This window comes from Sminthopsis crassicaudata, chromosome 1 (assembly GCF_048593235.1).
Source record: "Sminthopsis crassicaudata isolate SCR6 chromosome 1, ASM4859323v1, whole genome shotgun sequence".
Taxonomy (NCBI): domain Eukaryota; kingdom Metazoa; phylum Chordata; class Mammalia; order Dasyuromorphia; family Dasyuridae; genus Sminthopsis; species Sminthopsis crassicaudata.
This window is the reverse complement of record NC_133617.1, coordinates 269,554,891-269,574,918: the sequence shown is the minus strand read 5'-3', so window position 1 is coordinate 269,574,918 and position 20,028 is coordinate 269,554,891. Positions and strand designations below refer to the sequence as shown.

The 20,028-nt window shown below is 33.5% G+C and overlaps 1 protein-coding gene across 3 annotated transcripts in view; it reads right to left on the bottom strand.

Annotated features, from left to right (window-relative positions):
* The window catches only part of NKAIN3 (sodium/potassium transporting ATPase interacting 3), an 821,210-nt gene that overhangs the window by 375,574 nt on the left and 425,608 nt on the right, over positions 1-20,028 (bottom strand). For 2 of the 3 annotated variants that reach the window (XM_074278761.1, XM_074278763.1), the window contains exon 3: positions 17,894-17,974. The exons of the other annotated variant lie outside the window; for it this stretch is intronic. In XM_074278761.1, the coding sequence (XP_074134862.1) occupies positions 17,894-17,974 (81 nt within the window). The remainder of the gene's footprint in view (positions 1-17,893; positions 17,975-20,028) is intronic. 3 annotated transcript variants of the gene reach the window in all.

Sequence of the window (20,028 nt, the reverse complement as noted above, 5' to 3'; positions counted from 1 at the left end):
TGAGGTTAGCTTTCTGACTTCAGCACCATATAAAGATGATGTTATTCATTCATTCACTCACATATTTGTTTGTTTACTTATGGTAAGTATTCATTTTCATGTGAACATATTTCTTCTCCAGAATGATGTATAGTACACAGGGTTCTCACACATTGGTCTTAAAGTCACTACTCAGGTAAAAGGAGTTTTCTACTAAACTTTAAAATCTCATTTCCAACCCTAGTTGTCAGTTAACAGCTCTCAAGAATGACAGCTTAAATCAAGAAGATGTCACACTAGTACAGTAACTGTTCTAATCTTTTCTGTAAATTGCTGCCTGTGGTTTTCAAAAACACAGTAAATTGCTAGCAATTGACAATATGTCTCACTGCATGGATAACTTGACTACTGCACAGTTAACAAAGCTGTCTTTTAAATTATTCATGCAGATCATCCAGTGTTTAGGTGATTCTGACAATCATTGATTTTTGAGAACCAGTAGTCTGTCTTTTTTAACAGAACCAAAATCATGGATTTTCTACCTCCTCCCCCTTTCAAATGTATGATTTACACTCTACTTAGTAAACAACAATTGAGATTCTCTATCATGAGACATTTGAGATATATCCTGGCAAACAGAGAACTGAACAAAGTGAAGATTTCTCTAATGAAATGATGGTTGGGGGAGCCACATGCTTCCCTTCAGGAAGGCAGAACACCTCTCCTGCCAAGAGTTAATAGCTTGAATATTCCCTAGGATTTCAAATCCCAACACAGATTACCCTTTCCCCCCAAAATAAATTAATAGTGAAATAAAACAATGCATTAATTAGAGATAATGCCTGAGAGCCAAAATGTCATGTGACTCACATAGAATTAGTTCCATTTAAACTACAGCAAATTTGTACCTAAAATGGGTTTTTTTGACCCAAAAAAAGATAGCCTATTTAGGAATCAAATACAATATTGGACACACAGGGTTCTTAACCTTGAGTTCATGAAGTTTAGAAAGCATACTTTTAAAGTTTATTTTGTTTTTAATTAATAAATTTTTATTTAACACTGCAAGACAAAAAATTTACAAAGCAAATCAGACAAAATAAAAAAGAAAAGACAACTGATAGTAAGAAAACCATTAAAAAAATTTCTCTTTAGCCCTAATAAGATATCATCATTATGTTATGTTTATTTGTTGCTATTTTTTGTTGTCTTTTTAAAGTTTATTTTTTTAGTTAATAGAAATCTATTTTCTTTCCTTCCCACTCTCATGCATTAAAAATGTAAAAAGATTTTATAAAAGATTTCAATATAATTGGTTTCTTTTATAATCATGTGTATAATATTTTATTTTATGCACTTAAAACATAATTCTGAGAAAGAGTTCACCAGCTTAACTAGACTATAAAAGGGGTCCATAATATAAGGTTGAAATGAAGGACTTCTGGTGAAAGTGCTTATCAACTACTTCTTGACTTATCAAATTGATGATGTCAAACTCCTGTCATAGGAGTTAGTTAATTAGTACATTGTGATAGTAAGAAAAACATGTTTTGAAGAGTATTTCTTTGATTCTTTTGACTGGGAAGCTAATTTCATGGTCCCATGATAACACCAACCTCATCACATTTCTAAAACCACTCTTTTCCTCCCTAAAAATACACATTTAATGCCAATGATGTTAATTGTCTAATACATCTATTATTGTTACTGGTCATAGTATACCATAAATATACTATAGTTCACAAAGGATACTAGATAAGTGAGAGGACATGGATAGAAGAATAACTAAAATCAAATGTTATGATGATTGCAAATTAGTAACTATTTTCATTTATGAATAGCTATCATTGAATCTCTATTACTGCTATTATTTATCAGTGGCATCTAAATCTAAAAGATTAAATCAACTTCACCACATTGACAATAAATCAACCCTTGACTCCCCCCTGCATCTACAAATACATTTTTAATATTAGAAATGGAATCATTAAAATTCTGTTCTTTAAGACATTTGGAGCCATGTATGTTCATCTTTCATAAAATTCATTTTTACAAAGGTACTTTAAATTAAAGTACCTTTGCTGCATGAAAACAGGGTTCAGCTTTTAAAATGCTTTATTTCCATCCTCAGCTTTATTTCTTCTTCTTGTATATTAGGTCAGTCTGATTATAACAATAAGTTAAAGTTCCTAGACAAAAAAATAATTAAAAGTGGTCTAGTCAGCTCGCTATTTAACATACTGATATTTAATGCATTCAAATCTTGAATATTGAAATCAGGAAGCCACAAGTTAATATGAACATATGGAAATCAGGAAGCCACAAGTTAATATGAACAAACTGAGAACTAGGTTATATTACAATATTTCTTATCAATTTCTTTAAATCAGAAAAAAATATGGAAAAGCATTTTAGCATTTATGAAAAGTTCCAAGTAAGCCAAGAAAACAAGATTGGAGAGACATTGAATTGGAGTCTTAGCAGGATAAGATTCTTGGAAGAATGGATGATGGAGACGCAGGGAAATTCTTTTCTTTGAAATAAAATTAGTTCATTCCCAACCCTGATTCCCTACTTTCTTTCCTTCATCTGGGAAGATTCATCATTTGTGTTTGGAAATCTTCAATGTTATAGACATTGTTACAAATGTTACAATAATCCCTGTTGTACTCTTAAAGAACATTTTCTCATGTCTCACTTATTGTAAATGCCTTTTTTTGTAACTTTTAATAATGAGATTTTTATTTTAACTTTTTTTTAAACTAAAATAATGATGGACTATTAGCTCAGATCATTGGAAAGCCTCAGATGTAAAGTCTGAGTATTTGGGTTGCATTCTAACACTTAATACCTAAGCAACTTTGAACAAATCAACCATCTGAATGTCAGTTTTCTTTTCTTTTCCTTTCCTTCTCTATCTCTTTCTTCCTCTCTCTGTCTCTCTGTCTCTCTCTGTCTCTGTTTTTGTCTCACTTTTAATGAGGAAATTGGGGTTAAGGAACTTGCCTAGGGTCACAATGCCAGTAAGTATTAATTGTCTGAGACTCAATTTGACCTCAGATTCTCTTGACTTCAGGACCATGCTCTATCCATTTGTATCATCTAGCTATCCCTGAATGACAATTTTCTAATGTGTAGTTTGAAGATGTTGGAACATAACAAGGATACTTAATTGGGGCTCTATACATAGATTTCAGGAGAAACAGAGTACATCTAGACTTTTACTAAACTCTAACTGAAATTAATTATTTTCTTCCATTATGAATGTAGACACCATTGTTCTGAAAAGGGGTTAGTCTATATACTTTTTTAGGCTACCAAAGAAGTCCTTGACATTCAAAAAATGTTGAGAACTTCATGGATTAGATGCTCAAGTTCCTTTCAAGTATTAAAGCTATCAGCTAAATCAATTATCCTATCAATTAGAGATTTAGGGATTTTGGAGACCATCTAGATGCCTTGATCACTCTGAAACAGCAAAGTGATTCTATGGATATGGTGTCAGTCCTAGCATCAAAAAGTTCTGACTTTAAATCTGGCTTTAGATTTTTAATGAGTATGTGACTTTGGACAAGTCACTAAAGTTCCCTCATCTATAAAATGAGAATAATAACATCTATCTCCCAAGGATATTATAGGGATAAGATGAGATAATATTTACAAAGTGCTTTGCAAGTTCAAGTAATATAGAAATAAGAAGCATCACCAATTTCATTATAAAGGACTTTCATTTGCAGGGAGGTCTTAATAGCAGCATTTCTAAATTACCATAATGCTAACCCTCATTTCTAAAAGTGCAAAGTATGTGATAACTTGCTTCAAAACTTTACATCCTTATCCTCAGCCTTAGTGGTGACCTAATCAATCATCATTCCTCCTCTCTTTCCTATCTCCTTCTCAAGTGCTTTCTCCTTTCTATTTTTTTCAGATTCATTTTTATATACAAAGTTTCTAGAAAATGTATTATCTCATGCAATATGGTGCACTGAGGCCTCTTAATAACCACGTTTAGTCAAGTCAACAAACCAAAAAAGCAAATTTTATTAGTGCATCCCATGAGCAAATTACTTTAGTTGTACTTTATGAATAAGTCAAGTTTAAGAATTTGGATTCCAATTATTTACCTAGTTATAATGTGCTGATTCAGTGAATACACATTTGCACAGAGTAAGTGGTTGTGTTGTTGTTGTTGTTGTTGTTGTTGTTGTTGTTGTTGTTGTTGTTGTTGTTTTCCTGAAAGGAAAGTGGATTTCAACGCTTTTTGCCAATGGGATAGAGGTAATTGGTTAACATGTTGGATAGAGTACAAAACTTTCAGTTAGGAAACCCTGACTTCAAATCCACTCTTAGACATTTACTAGGAGATAGTTTCATCTCTCTACACTTCAATTTTCTCATCTATAAAATGGGCATACTTCAAGATTGTGAGGAACACATAAAAATAAAACATATAAAATGCTTTATAAATCTGAAAAAGCCTTATAAATGCTAGTTATTACCAGTATTATTTTGATAATTTTTCTGGGATACATTCAAGTGATTCGTTTGTTACCTTAACAGTATCTCAGAGGTTAAAGCAGAGAAATTGCATTCCAGTCTCATCTGTTCTTCAACTCCATGTTCATATATTATCATTTAATTGTGTTATACTATTTTATTTCACAAAGATGCCCAGAGGCATATACTGCCATCCTGTTGTAAATAGAAATGCAAATAAACAAGTTTAACTTGCTGCCTTTGATAATCTTGTAAGCCCTCCTAAATGTCACTTGGAATTCCTCTTTGTGTATGCATCATGTGGATTATGCTTCTAATTGAAAATTTCCCAGCAATGAGATCCTATTAGCTAAACATTTCAATTAGCATTGCAAGGAAAAGAAACAGGCTCCTAGTAGCATTTACTGCTGTCCTGTTGTTCTACATGATATTCTTCTGGAATTTCCTTACAATTATTTATACCAATGAGACTTGCTTGTTTATGGGGGCTTTAAATTTCCTTGCCAAACATGGGCAATACTTTTTTCAGATCTGTAAAAATGTCATTTATTTCACTCTCTAAAGAGGTATTTATAATGATGCTTGGAGTGATGGTAGAGAGTTATGCCCTTGACTAACCAGAGTAGTTTAAAGGTTACTAATGATCAGATGAATTCTTCCTAACTTAAAATTATACCTTCCAGGATTGTGGACTTTGAGTTGAAAGGAACAAACTACAAGCCTGAGACCCAGATTGGCTAAGTAACTTCCTTAAATTCACACAATCACAGTGTTAAGATTTGAACCCATTAATCTTTGAGTCCTTGGAACTGATAAGCAGTTAATGAAATATAATTTCTAAAAATAAATTCTAAAATGAATTATTAGTTGATTGAATTTACTTAGAAAACAAATCTCAAAACACAAAATATAAGTAGGTCTCAAGAAAAAGTAAAAAAAAAAGTATCAGATTGACTGTAAGCTCATGAGGGGAAATGTACCTTTCATTTCTTTTTTTTTTTCTTGAAGATCATTTTTTTATTCTTTGGTTCACATATTTATAATGTGTAAAGCACAAAACATATTTATCCCATACACTTAAATACTCACAAAGGGAAAAATAGTGAACATGCCAATTGTCATAGAGTAATATTTTCAACATGTTAGCTTTGTATGTTGACAAACTGTTTGGGAACCCCCCCCAATCCACATATGCACAAAAACAATCTTTCCAATTGCTATATCTGAATTTTCAATAAAATTTTGCATGTAGCTGAATTTTCCCACTAATAATATATTTTCTCATATATTGGATGTTTTATTTGGAATCTGGATATTAATATTGAAATTTAAGCCAAATGTGATGGTGCATACTTATATTCTCTGCTATTAGGAAACTGAGTGTGGTAAATTAGTTATCTCAGCAGTTCTTTTTTTTTTAGAGCTTTTTATTTTCAAAACATATGCATAGTTTTCAACATTCACCCTTACAAAATCACAATTCAAATTTTTTCACCCTTTCTTTCCACCACTGCCTCTAGAAGACAAGTAATCCAATATATTTTAAACATGTGCAATTCTTCTATACATATTTCTACAATTATCATGCTACATAAGAAAAATCAGATCAAAAAGGAAAAAAAATGAAAAAAGAAAACAAAATGTAAGCAAACACCAACAAAAAAGGTAAAAATATTATGTTGTGATCCACATTCAGCCTCCACAGTTCTATCTCTGGGTGCAGATGGCTTTCTCCATCATGAAACCTGTATCATGAATTGGCCTGTATCATCTTGTTGTTGAAAAGAGTCACATCCATCAGAATTGATCATCATAATCTTGTTGTTGCTGTGTACAATGTTCTCTTGGTGCTACTCACTTCACTTAACATCAGAACCTGTAAGTCTCTCCAGGCCTTTTAAAAATCATCCTGCTGATTGTTTTTTACATAACAATAATATTCCATAACATTCATACAACATAACTTATTCAGGCATTCTCCAATTGATGGGCATCCACTCAGTTTCCAGCTCCTTGTCACTACAAAAAGGGCTGCCACAAACATTTTGCACATGTGGGTCATTTTCCTTTTTTAATGATCTTTTTGGATACTGGCCCAGTAGAAACACGCTGGATCAAAGGGTATGCACAGTTTGATAGCCTTTTGGACATAGTTCCAGATTGCTCTCCAGAATGGTTGGATCAGTTCACAACTCCATCAACAATGTATTAGTGTCCCAGTTTTCCCACATCCTCTCCAACATTCATAATTATATTTTCCTGTCATCTTAGCCAGTCTGAGAGGTGTTTAATGTGTATGTTTTAATTCTGTTGTTACTATACCTTGTGCAGAGCCCTATATATAGTAACTGTTTAACTTCTTCCTCCTCTTCCTCCTCCATTACTTCTTCTTCTTCTTCTTCTTCTTCTTCTTCTTCTTCTTCTTCTTCTTCTTCTTCTTCTTCTTCTTCTTCTTCTTCTTCTTCTTCTTCTTCTTCTTCTTCTTCTTCTTCTTCTCCTCTCCTTCTCCTCCTCCTCTCCTCCTCCTCTTCCTCCTGCTTTTCTTCTTCTCCTTCTTCTTCTTCTTCCTCCTTCTCCTCTCCTCCCCTTTTCCTCCTCCTCCTCCTCCTCTTCTTTGTGTGTGTGTCTCTCTCTCTTTCTCTGTCTTTCTCTCTGTGTGTCTCTGTCTCTCTGTCTCTCTTTCTCTGTCTCTTTCTCTGTCTCTGTATTTGTCTTTTTCTGTCTCTTTCTCTCTCTCTCTCTCTCTCTCTCTCTCTCTCTCTCTCTCTCTCTCTCTCTCTCACACACACACACACACACACACACACACACACATATCCATACACATACAATATATACCTACTTGAACATGACGTGCCTGACACTAAATTGATGTCAAGTTTCCAACTTGGAAAGTCTCATGTTGAAAATCAGCATCCATTGTGATGAAGATTTTGCTAAGTAAATATTTTGAAAGATAAATTAAGTTAGGGAGCAAGAGTCTTGATGATGACTCAATTGGCTCTGGTCAACTGTTTAGAGGAAGTATCATTCCGAAGCTTTTCACAAGAGATCAGTATCATAAGCAATGATTTTAACTTAAAACAGCATTGGGAAAGTTTTATCTATTGTAAGCATTTAGGGGAAAAAAACCTTGAAGCCTCTTTAAGATTCTTGGTATTTGCACATGTGCAAAATAATGTGCAAAAAATAATTCATTCTGTTGTAATAGCCTCCTAAATGGTCTCTCTGTATCTGTTCTCTTTAGATCCTTAATCGATCTTCCACATTGATTCCAACCTAATCTCCCTATTGCACAGGGATGACTATAATAGATCATATTGATATAGCTTTTTCAATTGTCTTTTTCAACCAACAAACTTATGAAATTAATAGAATATTATTATTCCATTGTTACTGATGATTTTCAGAGGTTAGATAAATAGCCTGAGCATCTAAAACTAGCATTGGAGCTAGCACACAAACCAAGTCTCTGACACCAAATCAAGTACTTTTTTGGTTAAACATTATCATCTAACTTTTTAAAAAAATTATAGTAAGTTCATATATTTTTAATACACATTACTTTTTGAATCATGTTGGGAGAGAAAAATCAGAGCAAAAGGGAAAAACTATGGGAATAACTTGTGTTGATTTACATTTAGCTTCCTTGGATCTTTTTCTGAATGCAGATGGAATTTTCTGTCCAAAGTATTTTGGGATTGCTTTGGATCACTGAACCACTGAAAAGAACCAAGCCTTTCATAGTTGATCATCTCACATTCTTGCTATTATATTCAAATTGGTTCTGCTTATTTTGCTCAGCATCAGTTCATGTAAATCTTTCCAGGCCTTTTTATAATTAGCTTATTCATCATTTTTTGATAGAAGAATAATATTCAGTTACCTTCATGTACTACAGCTTGTTCAGCCATTCCCCAGTTGATGGGCATCCACTCAGTTTCCAATTCTTTACTATCACAAAAATAATTAATACAAACATTTTTGCACATGTGGGTCCTTTTCCCTCCTTAAGATTTCCTTGGGATACAGACCCAGTAACAGCACTGATGGGTCAAAGGGTATACAGAGTTTTACAGTCCTTTGGACATAGTTCCAAATTGCTCTCCTGAATAGTTGAATCATTTCACAACTCCACCAAAAGGGCATTAGTGCCCCAGTTTTTCCACTTCCTCTTCAACATTTAACATTATCTTTTCCTGTCATTTTTGCCAATCTGAGAAATATGAGATAGTATCTAAGAGTTGTTTTAATTTGTATTTCTCTTAAACATGATTTAGAACATTTTTTCATATAAGTATAAATGGCTTTAATTTCGTCTCTGAAAATTGTCTGTTCATATCCTTTCACCATTTATCAGTTGGGGAATGACTTGTATTCTTATAAATTTGACACAGTTCTTTATATTTTTTAGAAATGAGACCTTTATCAGAAACACTAGCTATAAAGAATTTTTCCCAGCTTTGTACTTTTCATCTTATTTCTGCTGGTTTTGCTTTTGCAAAAAGTTTATAATATAATAGATTTTTTGAGCTTTTTGGTGTGAACTAATTGTTCTATTATGCTTTCCTTTTCCTCTTTGTTCAGTAAAACCTTTTATCATTCTTTAATGTCTTTTTCTTTGATGTTATCACATCAGAGTCCATTCATAACCAAACCCTCAGTCCATGTAATTCCCCGCTTTGTCTACCCCAGTGTCAGATATAGTTTTTAAGAGTTATAGATGTTGTTTTCCCATCTAGAGATGGAAACGATTTAACCTTTAAATATATATATTTCCCATTTTACCTTTCTATGGTTTTTTCCAGTCCTTTGTTCATAGTTTAAATTTTCTATTTAGCTCTAGTTTTTTCAATGGAAATAATTGAAGGTCTGTTAGTTTATTGAAGCTCCGTCTCCTCTCCTCAAAAATGATGCTGAATCTCACTGGATAATTAATTCTAGGTTGTATCCTCAGGTCTTTTGCCTTCTGGAATATAGTATCATATGCTTTCTGATCCTTTATAGAGGCTGCCAGATTCTGGGTAATCCTAACTGTTGCTCCTTAATGTTTGAATTATTTTTATCTGGAAGTTTGCAGTATTTTTGACTTGAGGTTTTACTTTTGGAGTTTCAAAACAATGTTCCTTGGGGTTTTCCTTGTGGCATCTCTTTCAAGAGGTGATAGATGGATTCTCCCAATGAGTATTTTCCCTTTTGTTTCTAGAATATTGAGGCAGTTTTCCTTAATGATCTCTTATAAAATTATATCCAGGTATTTTTGATCCTGGCATTTGGTCCTAGGCCAATAGTTTTTAAATTATTCTGAATTCATTTTCCAGGTTGCCACTTTTGCCAATGAGATATTTCATATTTTCCTCCATTTTTTCATTCTTTTTAGTATGTTTGAATGATTCTTGCTATCTTACAAAATCATTAACTTCCATTTACCCTGTTCTAGTTTTAATGTGTGATTTTCTTCAGTTTTCTTTTGTATTTCTTTGTCCATATGATTTATTCTACTGTTTAAGGAATTGTTTTCTTCAGACAATCTTTTCCTTACTTTTCCAAATTATTAATTATTCTCTCATGCCTACCTATCATTTATTTTTCATTTTTTTCTTCTCTCTCTCTTATATACCTTTTGAAGTCTTTTTTGAGCATTTCCAAGAATCCTCTTTGGGCCTGAGGCCAGTTTTTCTCATTCTTTGAGATTTCTTATGTGCACATTCTGTCCTCCTCAGAGTTTGTGTTTTGGTCTGTTCTGTCACTATGGTAGCTTTCTATGGTCATGTTTCTTGCTTCTTTTCTTTTCTTTTCTTTTCTTTTGGTATTTCCTTTTTTTAATTTTTTTTTAACTTTTAAGGTGGATCTCTATTCCTGAGGTAAAAGGGACACTGTCCCAAGTTTTCTGTGCATTTCTGATCCTTGGCTTTGAGCACAGAGGTCCCTTGTTGTTGCAGGAGGTAGCTTTGCTTCTAGTTTCCCAGTTTGCCTTCGGAGCTGGAACTGGAAGCTCCCCTCCTTTCCCTACGCCCCCTCCCAAATCTGCTCCCTGACTGAGCCAGGACTTTGGGTCTTAGTTGTTGATTTGCTGTGATTAAAACCCTCTGGCTGGCTTTCCCAGAGCCTATCTGAATACCTTTTTCACCCCTGTGAGAATGACTTTTCTTGAAGTTTTTTCAGTCTATCATGAGCAAGTGGTTTCATTCTGTCAGACTCTGTTCAACAGAGTCTTGGTTTTATGTTATTTTCTTTTTCTTTTTCTTTCTTTTTTTCTTTAATTTATTAATTTCTTTCTTTCTTTTTTTTTTTTTTTTTTTTTTTTTTTTTTGCTGAGGCAATTGGGTTTAAGTACTTGTCCAGGGTCCCACAGTTAGGAGTGTTAAGTGTCTGAATTCAAATTTGAACTCAGGTTCTCCTGACTTCAGGGCTGGGGCCCTATCCACTGCACCACCTAGCTGCCCATTTCATGTGATTTTCCAGGGAAATTGGGAGAGCTCCAGCAACTTTCTGATTTTAATCCCCCATCTTGGCTCTACCCCAGAACTCTCATCTAACTCTTTTTGACTCTGAAATTATAGAAGCTGTCTATTTTTTCCTAGACAAAATAAAAATTCCTTAAACTTTCATTCAAAATCTTCTATGTTGTATTTCCAATTGCCCTTTACAGACTTATTTTTTCCTTATCATTTTGAATAGTATTTATTTTTTCTAATTATATGCAAAGACAATCTTTAACATTCATATTTTTAAAATTTTGAGTTCTAAACTTTTCTCCCTCCTTGTTTCCCTACCCCTTCCAAACAATATTACACACCCTCCTCATCTCTACTATTTAGAATTTTTTTAAAAGTAACCCATGTGTATCATCACCATAAAACCTTTCCCTCTCCCTCAAGTTTAAAGTAATTATTTCCTCCTCAAATTTTTTTGAAAACTCTGACTAGCTCCTTTTTTTGTTCTTATCACAATCTTCTTTGAGCTACAATACTTATGTCAGAGGTTTTCATGTAGTCTGGAGGGCCTAGGCACTCTTTGAAGTCTTTCTCACTTTTCTGATCCATTTGATCAAAGGCATAGGAACTAAAAGATACAGGAAATTTACTATATTATAAAAGAGATAGCCAATGCTTCTTGTAAGCACACAATTCACGAGGTTTGAAGTAAGAACGATTTTATTTATAGGTTAAAAAATTTTGATCACAGCACAGCTCAGAGAAAAGAATTCCATACTTAACCAACACCAACCAACAAGCATTTATTAATCACTACCATTGTGCTAAACTTTAGAGAAACAAGGAAAGTGAAAAGTCCCTACTCCCAAGGACCTTACATTCCAATGGGGGAGACAACATATGAACAACTACATGCATAGAAGGTACATACAGAATAAATGAAAGGTATCACTTTTTATTGAGTTTATAGCAGTTCGCAGTGCCTAAGGCATCATTACTTCTCATCATAGTTCTTCTGTTGACCTACACACTTACTCTGTAGTTAAGTTGCAGATGACATACACCCTTTCTTATATCTTCAAATGATTGTATCCTATTCAGTCAGCTTCCAGTTCTTCATATCTAGTAGAGTTTACAGATCTCCATTGTTGTGACCAGAAACACTTTGCCTGTTTATGACTTACTCTAAAGCAGTACCAAGAAGAATTGAATCCTTATACTACAGTACTGCTAGTCTTTCATGCTCCTACCAAGCTGAATTGAGGAAAATTTGTCAGAATGATATTCACTCTCCCCGTAGGTTCCAAGTAAGTGTTATTGTACTCTAAGAAAAGAAAAATTTTCACCCCTCTGTATGACTTGTCCCCCTATTTCATTGTAGAGAACAGAGATTGTATTATAATTTTTTTATCTGTATGTTACAAAGCTGAATTATATGGTGCTACATTGAATGAAAGATATATATATATATATATATATATATACATATATATACATATATATGATTATTTAATAGATCTTTTATATATATGTTTCATATACATGTATAAATTCATTTATATGTCTATAATATTTATTTTTAACAATGTAATTAATAGAAAAATTTTGAGAAAAAGTATTTATTGCTTTTAGAAGAATTGAAACAGATGGATATGTATCTTCTCCCTTTCCATATGGCTTCTTATATTTGATCAGGGTTTATTTTTGACACAGGACAGCATTTTTTTCACATCAGTCCTTCCCATTTCTATCATTTTCAAGACCATTTTTGTGCTGTCATGCAAATACTTAACCTGAGGAAACTGGATACAGTGAAAATTCTCTACGCTCACTAATGTACAAGATCCACATGGCTCCATGAAAAACAAGTAATAAGGAAATATTAAATAGCCTATAGTGTCAATTTGAGATATAAAAGAAGCCATTAATAACCTCAGTCTAATCCCTTTGTAATCAAAGAATGCGCAATGCAGTGTAAGTTCTTAAATTTACTTCCTGTTCAGTCTCATAAAAGGTACCAATGGAAAAGGATATATAGCTTGATGTTCCAAATATACCATGAGAAAGAGAAAGAAAAGATCCCAAGGGTTCTAAAACAGAAGTAGTAACTTATTAATAGTGCCCTTAATGGTCATAATGAATGACTGAAAAGTGCCCTGAGTAGCTTCCAAGGTTGCTTAATTTATTCTCTAGATGAGGAATAGAGGCAGAATAGGAGAAACTATTTCAATTTCAATATTTCACTATCACAGAAAAACATCAGATGTGAGGCTGATATTTGGATTCTAGGCTGTACTACCAAGGATTTATTAAATGTATTTTTTAAAGTTATTTTGTTCAATCTCCCTTTCTAGAGTATTCTTATAGTAGCGAGTAATCTCAGAGTTCTAAATGTGAAAATGTTATGTCTCTCATTTTTCCCAAAAAAGAGATACATTCAAACATAGGGCAAATCTACACTTGTAACACAAAGTTTTGTGTGGTTTTTTCTACCAAAATTGAGCAGATTAGTTTTTATGCAAATTTCAAATTTATATTTATTGTTTTCTTTTCTCATATACACTGAAGCACAACAGGACATATTCTAAACTATTTAATAAAGTTTCCTCAACTCAGAGACTATGAGGTAGAAGGACAGCAGTTCTATTAGTGTGAAAAAAGATGTAGTTTGAGGTCCTAGCTATTCTTGCAATAGTTTCTTCTCCCACTACAGATTGCCTTCCTTTCCCACCTTCTACTTCTTCCTTTTTTTGAGTTCATCTCCCATTTAACTTTAATAATTGGTGTTTCCTCATCTATAACACTTAAAATGAAATGCCATTGAATAAGGATGTGCAAGACTCCTAACCACCTTCTTTACCAAAACTTTGAGGTACAGTCTGTGGCTACCCCAATGTGTAGTGTAGAGGGAGGGAGGGAAGGAGAGAGAGAGAGAGAGAGAGAGAGAGAGAGAGAGAGAGAGAGAGAGAGAGAGAGAGAGAGAGAGAGAGAGAGAGAGAGAGAGAGAGAGAGAGAGAGAGAGAGAGAGAGAGAGAGAGAGAGAGAGAGAGAGAGAGAGAGAGAGAGAGGAGACCCCTACTTTGGAAAGGGCAGTTATTGCTTTAATGAAAGCAACAGTATAGTATGCCAGCCATCCCAGTGCCTTCTTGAATTACAAGCATTTCCCCTTCAGGTAACTTAAAAGGTGTCTAGTAAAGGCCTATTAATGCTAGTATCCCTATTACATAGGACTCTTTGGTGTGTACCTCTAAGTCCCCATAGAGACTGGGTTAGATATCTTGAATTAAAAAGAGAGATACAGAGATTGAAAGGAATTTAGGTATGGCTATTACTTTGGGAAAAAAAAAAATGACATATGATGCTGTTGCTCTCTAGCGTTGACGGAACTACCTAGTTCTTCTTTAATTAGTCAAAGTAGTATCTTGATTATCTTGTTTGGAACCCAATGTTGTGACTTTCTAATGCACTAAACACATCTAAATTCACGTACTAAACCAAAAACAAATCCCAAAGGTAAAATGAAACTTTATAGATTAACTTTTTTTTTCTTTTAAATTACAAGGAATGTAATACTTGAATTTTCTGGTTACTAGTGCAATATTTACCCCAGTGATTACAGGAACAAACTAATATATTCAAAACATGGATTGCTAAGATAAATCTTGATAGAGTCAATCCAATGATTTTTAAAATAGCAAGAAAGCTGATAAAGGTCAGACGTCGAATTTTAAAAAAAATTGAAATGGGCCCCAAATCCCAGTTATTTTAGGAAAGATGTTATTATGCAAATTTCCCCTCCAATCTATACAACTTGAGCATGATTTAGGGCTCAAAGTGAGAAATGAATTACTTTGGTAGCCTTGCTTTGTGGGGAGAAATGGAGATTGTATGAGATGAAAGTAAGTGGCTTACTGCTCAACCTTAAGTCAGGAATTCCTCAGTTCAAATCCAGCCTCAAACATTTACTGCCTGCTGCAGATTTCTCATCTATAAAATGGAAATAACAATAACTATAACTAGCTCTCAGAGTTGTAAGGATCAAATGAGATAATAATTGTAAAGTGCTTACTATTAGCACAGTGCCCAAAACATAATAAATTTATATATATATATATATATATATATGTATGTATATATATATATGGAAACATTAATTTGTAACCCATTAAAAAAAAACTAACTAAAATTTAACCATAGAATTCAGGAGATAAGGTGGAGAAGGACTGCTTTATTTTAAATAGTTATGTGTAAAGAAAAAGATAGATGTATGCTGCTTTCTGCAATCAACTACTGGTTTAGGAATTGAATGCATTTTCCTTTGACAAAGTCACAAATATCCTGCTGTCCCTAAATTTCCCAGTTTAGAGAATAATCACTGATGCTCAAGAGGGTTTTAGAGGATTTGACAGAGCTTTAGATTATGTAAGGAAAGAAGAAGGCTCAATTTTCGTTTACTTGCCTGCTATACACATATTCCTATGAGGAGGAACTAAGGATATAGGCCAGCTTGGAAAAAAAGGGATTATCCAAGCTGAGTAAGTAATAATATTAATATAGCAGCAAGACAACTTCCAGGGTGACTGAAAACCACTTCTTAACAAACTTTAAAAAGCCTTACCTTAAATGAGCCTGCAATGTCATTTAAAGATCAGCCTATACATTCCCTCATTTAGTTTAGTTTATATTTTTCTTTTAGAGTGAGTGTTAACATTTAGAGATGCATGATTGTATTTTCCAAACCACCCCCCATCCCAGGCTCAGCACATACATGAAGAATAACAAAAAATGATTTCCCAATCCCTGATAAATATTACTTCAACCTGTTAGTTAAAATCACAGGACAGAAAATACACATTGAGTCCAAATATCCTTGGCCTAAGTCCAACAGATGACAAATTATTCAGAAAAATCTAAATTGTTAAATTTAGTAATGTGTTTACTTACAGATATGTTCCTGTTTTAGTTATATTAATGATAGAAAGCAATGAACATTGTCTTCAATATACATTGATTTTATTGTGAGAATTATAGCATGTAGAGAGGTACCTGAATTCATTTGACAGCATAAGAACATAATGACCAATTCTAATTATAAAGTTATAGAACTGAACAAAGGGAAGCCGCTTCTGGAGGTTTCCAAGAAAATTCTCTGGGGATTTCTCACAGCTCAATTGAACTGAATTCTCTTTACTACAAAATGGGCTTCACTAATACTTTTGTTAGATCGAATATAGTAGTAGTAGGCTGCTTTTGAATATTTTTTTCGGATTACATCTACATATGCTCATGAAAGCAGGCCTAAGGTCCTCAGAGGACTTTGCAGCATTCTTAATACAAAAGACTACTTTTATCCAGATATAACTAACTGTACCGTACTAGCCAGAGTGGGAACATGATCTAAGAATTTGCAGAATATAAAGTACCTTAAGTTACTGTAAAGAGCAAAAGAAGCTCCAGATATTTCATGAGAACATTTGCATGTGACCCTGGGGCATCCCTAGCACTTTACCTTCTTTGTTCTGTTTCTATATAGTATTTAATCTGGCTTGGGATTGGTGTGGAGATCCATTAAATTATTCTGTCCCTCTGCCACCAAGGACTGCATCTTATGATTAAACTCTTTAAAACAATCCAATTAGTCTAACGAATCTACATATATTTGTTTCCAATCTAGCATGGCCCCCTCTTTCTTGAGTACCTCAATATTCTCTCAAAGGGACTTTCTTCCTTCAATTGGTATATCGGGGCAGAACAAGTCAGCTCCTTAACATTCAGCCTTACAATTAGAGTAACTGGCAGCATAATCTGCCCCCCCCCCCCATTCTAGATCTTGTACAAGACAAACTGGTAATGAGAAACCCAAAAAAAGGAGATATGATTTTCCTGTTTTAATGATGTACTGAGGTTCTGCTCTATAGTAACAGATTGTAATGGTTTATAAGTGTGTGTGTGGGGAAGATCATTTAAAGTAATGTAAATAAAAATGCAATGCAATTTGGTTTTACATTTGGTGGCAATCAAAAATATTTTTGCAGAAGTCATAATGAAGTCTTTCAGCTATCCTAACATTTACTTTTGTGTGGTTGAAAATAAAATTTGTATAAGGTTTCATCCAACAGACTGTCTTCTGTGTGTTCAAGAAGGAGAAATATGAATCATTGCAACACAGCCTTTAGTTGCAAGTAACAGAATACTTTATTCAAATAGGAAAGCTGTCATTTTTTTTTCATGTAGTTCTTCAGAATTAATATTCCAATAGCGATGTCAATTTGTTCAGCATACCATTGCATTAACCTCCTCAAACCTTTTGACTGCTTTAAGCCCAAGAATACTCAAATACATTTGATACTTCCCCATTTAGAATTCTAGCTACAATGCATTATACTTTAAAAACCAAACCTGTTGGGAATCATGTTGCCCACTTTAACATATGATAATCAAAAATAAGACTGTATATTATCAAAGTCCAAATGTGCTTTCAGTTGTGTATTTATCTATATTTTTCTGAGAGTTACCATTTTCTGAGTCAAGCTAATATATAATATAATATTTCATATTAATCATATTATATATTATATTTTCTTATATATGTGTGTGTATACACACACAGATCTCTCTCTCTCTGTGTATATATACATATATATATATAAACTTGACTTACAAATGCTCCTTTTAAGGGCCAAATATTTTTTTTTTTTTTTTTTTTTACTGAGGCAATTGGGGTTAAGTGACTTGCCTTAGGTCACACAGCTAGGAAGTGTTAAGTGTCTGAGGCTGGATTTGAATCCAGGTTCTCCTGACTTCAGGGCCAGCACTCTATCCACTGTACCAGCTAGCTGCCCCCAGATACCTGTTTTAAAGACCACTAATCTTCCTCTTGGTTCTGAGATCAATGAATCAGTAATAAAATGGTATGAATCATAATTGTCATTTGCCAAAGCATTTTCTTCATCCCAAAGTTAAAGGTATAATCAACCCACCTTAGACAGCCCGCCTACTTCTAAATAAAAGCAGATAATGAAAACATTCCAGGTGACCCAGAGGGCAGTCCACACCGTGTACTAGACAGAAGGAAAAAGAGAAAAAGGAGAAAAATGTGAAGATGAAAGGCTCATACACTAAATAGATCAATAATGAGAAATGTCAATAAGCATAATTCTTCTGGGGAGAACCCAAGAAAAGATTTCTTATGCAGGTCCCCAAAGATCTCTAGAAATTACAAATCCAATATTCTCTGTAGCTTTTAGTAGATGACAGTAAACCTTAGATTTATTCTTTAAAGTGCATTACTGGCCTACAGCACAAGTAAATCCAAAAAAAAAAAAAAATTGACTTGATTACTGTTTTCTAAGTATTTTCTCCTTCAATGAACACCATTATTGAAACTCGCTGTGGGGGTCACCCATAATTTAAAAGTGACTTAGGTCTGCCAGGCATTGAAGCCTGTTAGTCATATACCAGCATCCCCATTGCTCTGATGCAGGATATTGCTTGAAAATGGAAAGCTCCTTCTTTGGAACAACTCTTTAGGAAAGTGGAAAAGTACTATATTTAAAATCAAAGGATTTGGGTAGGAATCCCAGTTCTTAAGCATGTTGCTTTGTGATTTGGGATTACTCATATAAAGCCTTTGTGTTTCAATTTCCTTTTCTACAAAAAAAGAGGATTTGATTAAATGGTTCTTGAGGCCCATATCAGTTATGAATCTGTGATACAATATGTGGCTTATCTATTGAATTTCCTGATCTAATGTCCCATGTAAGCAAAGTGAAGAAGTCTTTTGCTAATTATTTGTTGTAGATAAACAAGATGGGATCTCACATAACTAAGAAGCTAATCAGCAGCAAGGACCTTCAAAATATATATTCTTAAAACCTGAAAATTTCTTTCCCAAATAGTTTTCTCAACATCATAACCTAATACTTAGGGTGGTGGAATATAATGGACAGAGGTCATTCAGAAAGAATTGAATAAAAAAGAACCCAGTTTGAATTCTCAGAGACTTAATTGAACCTTTGTAATTTTTCTTATGGGGAAATAATAATCACATCTACCTCAAAGGATTATAATAAAAATATAAACACTTTGAAAAGCATTACATAAATGTGAGTTGTAAGATAATATTGTTGTTAACAACTAGCTGCATTTTGGGGAAATATTTACCAGATCACATTACCTAATTGTAATAAATTAAAATTTATAATCCTTAGAATAGAAAAAATCTTTTCTTTATTCAAACAATTGAAATCTTTGTTTTGCTACTTTGCTTATTTAATAGAAAAATAAATAAATCATTACTTTCTATCAGTAATAATAATTATTGCCTTTTAAATCAGAAATTAGTCTCCCTGCCACTTGTTTCTCATCACTGCATTCACCATCCCATGACTGTAGCAGCAGAAATAATCTAACCTCTCTCTCTGTCTATGTAAATTAGATCAAATTTTCTTTTAAAAATTGGGACTATCATTGAAACTTGGTTGACTGAAAGGACCAAATGTTTAATGTCCACTTGCCTGAGAACAAAGCAGGCATAGAGAATTCCAGACACTTTTTGATGCTTCGCTGATAGAAAATGATAGCTAATTTTCAAAATCAAAATATCAACCATCAGGGAACTGTCTTGAATCAGGCTCAATCCCAGATAGTTGTCATGATTTTCCTAAAGCATAGGAAAAAAAGCTTAGAAAGTTAGCCTTTCCTTTACCAACCAATAAACTCTAGTGGCTCCCTAATACATAAAGGGCCAAATATAAACTTTTCTACTTAGGATTTAAAAACCTTTATAACTTTTCCCCACTTTATTATTCTAGCCTTATTAAATATTTTTCTTCTTCACAGTCTATATGATTCAGTCAAATTGAGAATACTGCTTCCTAGAAGCTCTAATTTCTTTTAAATATTAGCTTATGTGCTACCTCCTACAGATATCCAGTTGATTGTGCCATTGCTCTCATTTCCTTGTATTTATTTTGAATATGTCTTATTTATACATGTATATGCACTAAATAGAGGGCCAGGCCTGGAATGAGGACAATTCATCCTCCTGAATTCAAATCTGCCTCTGATACTTAACAGTTGTATGGCCTTTGGCAAGTTACTTTACTTTATTTGC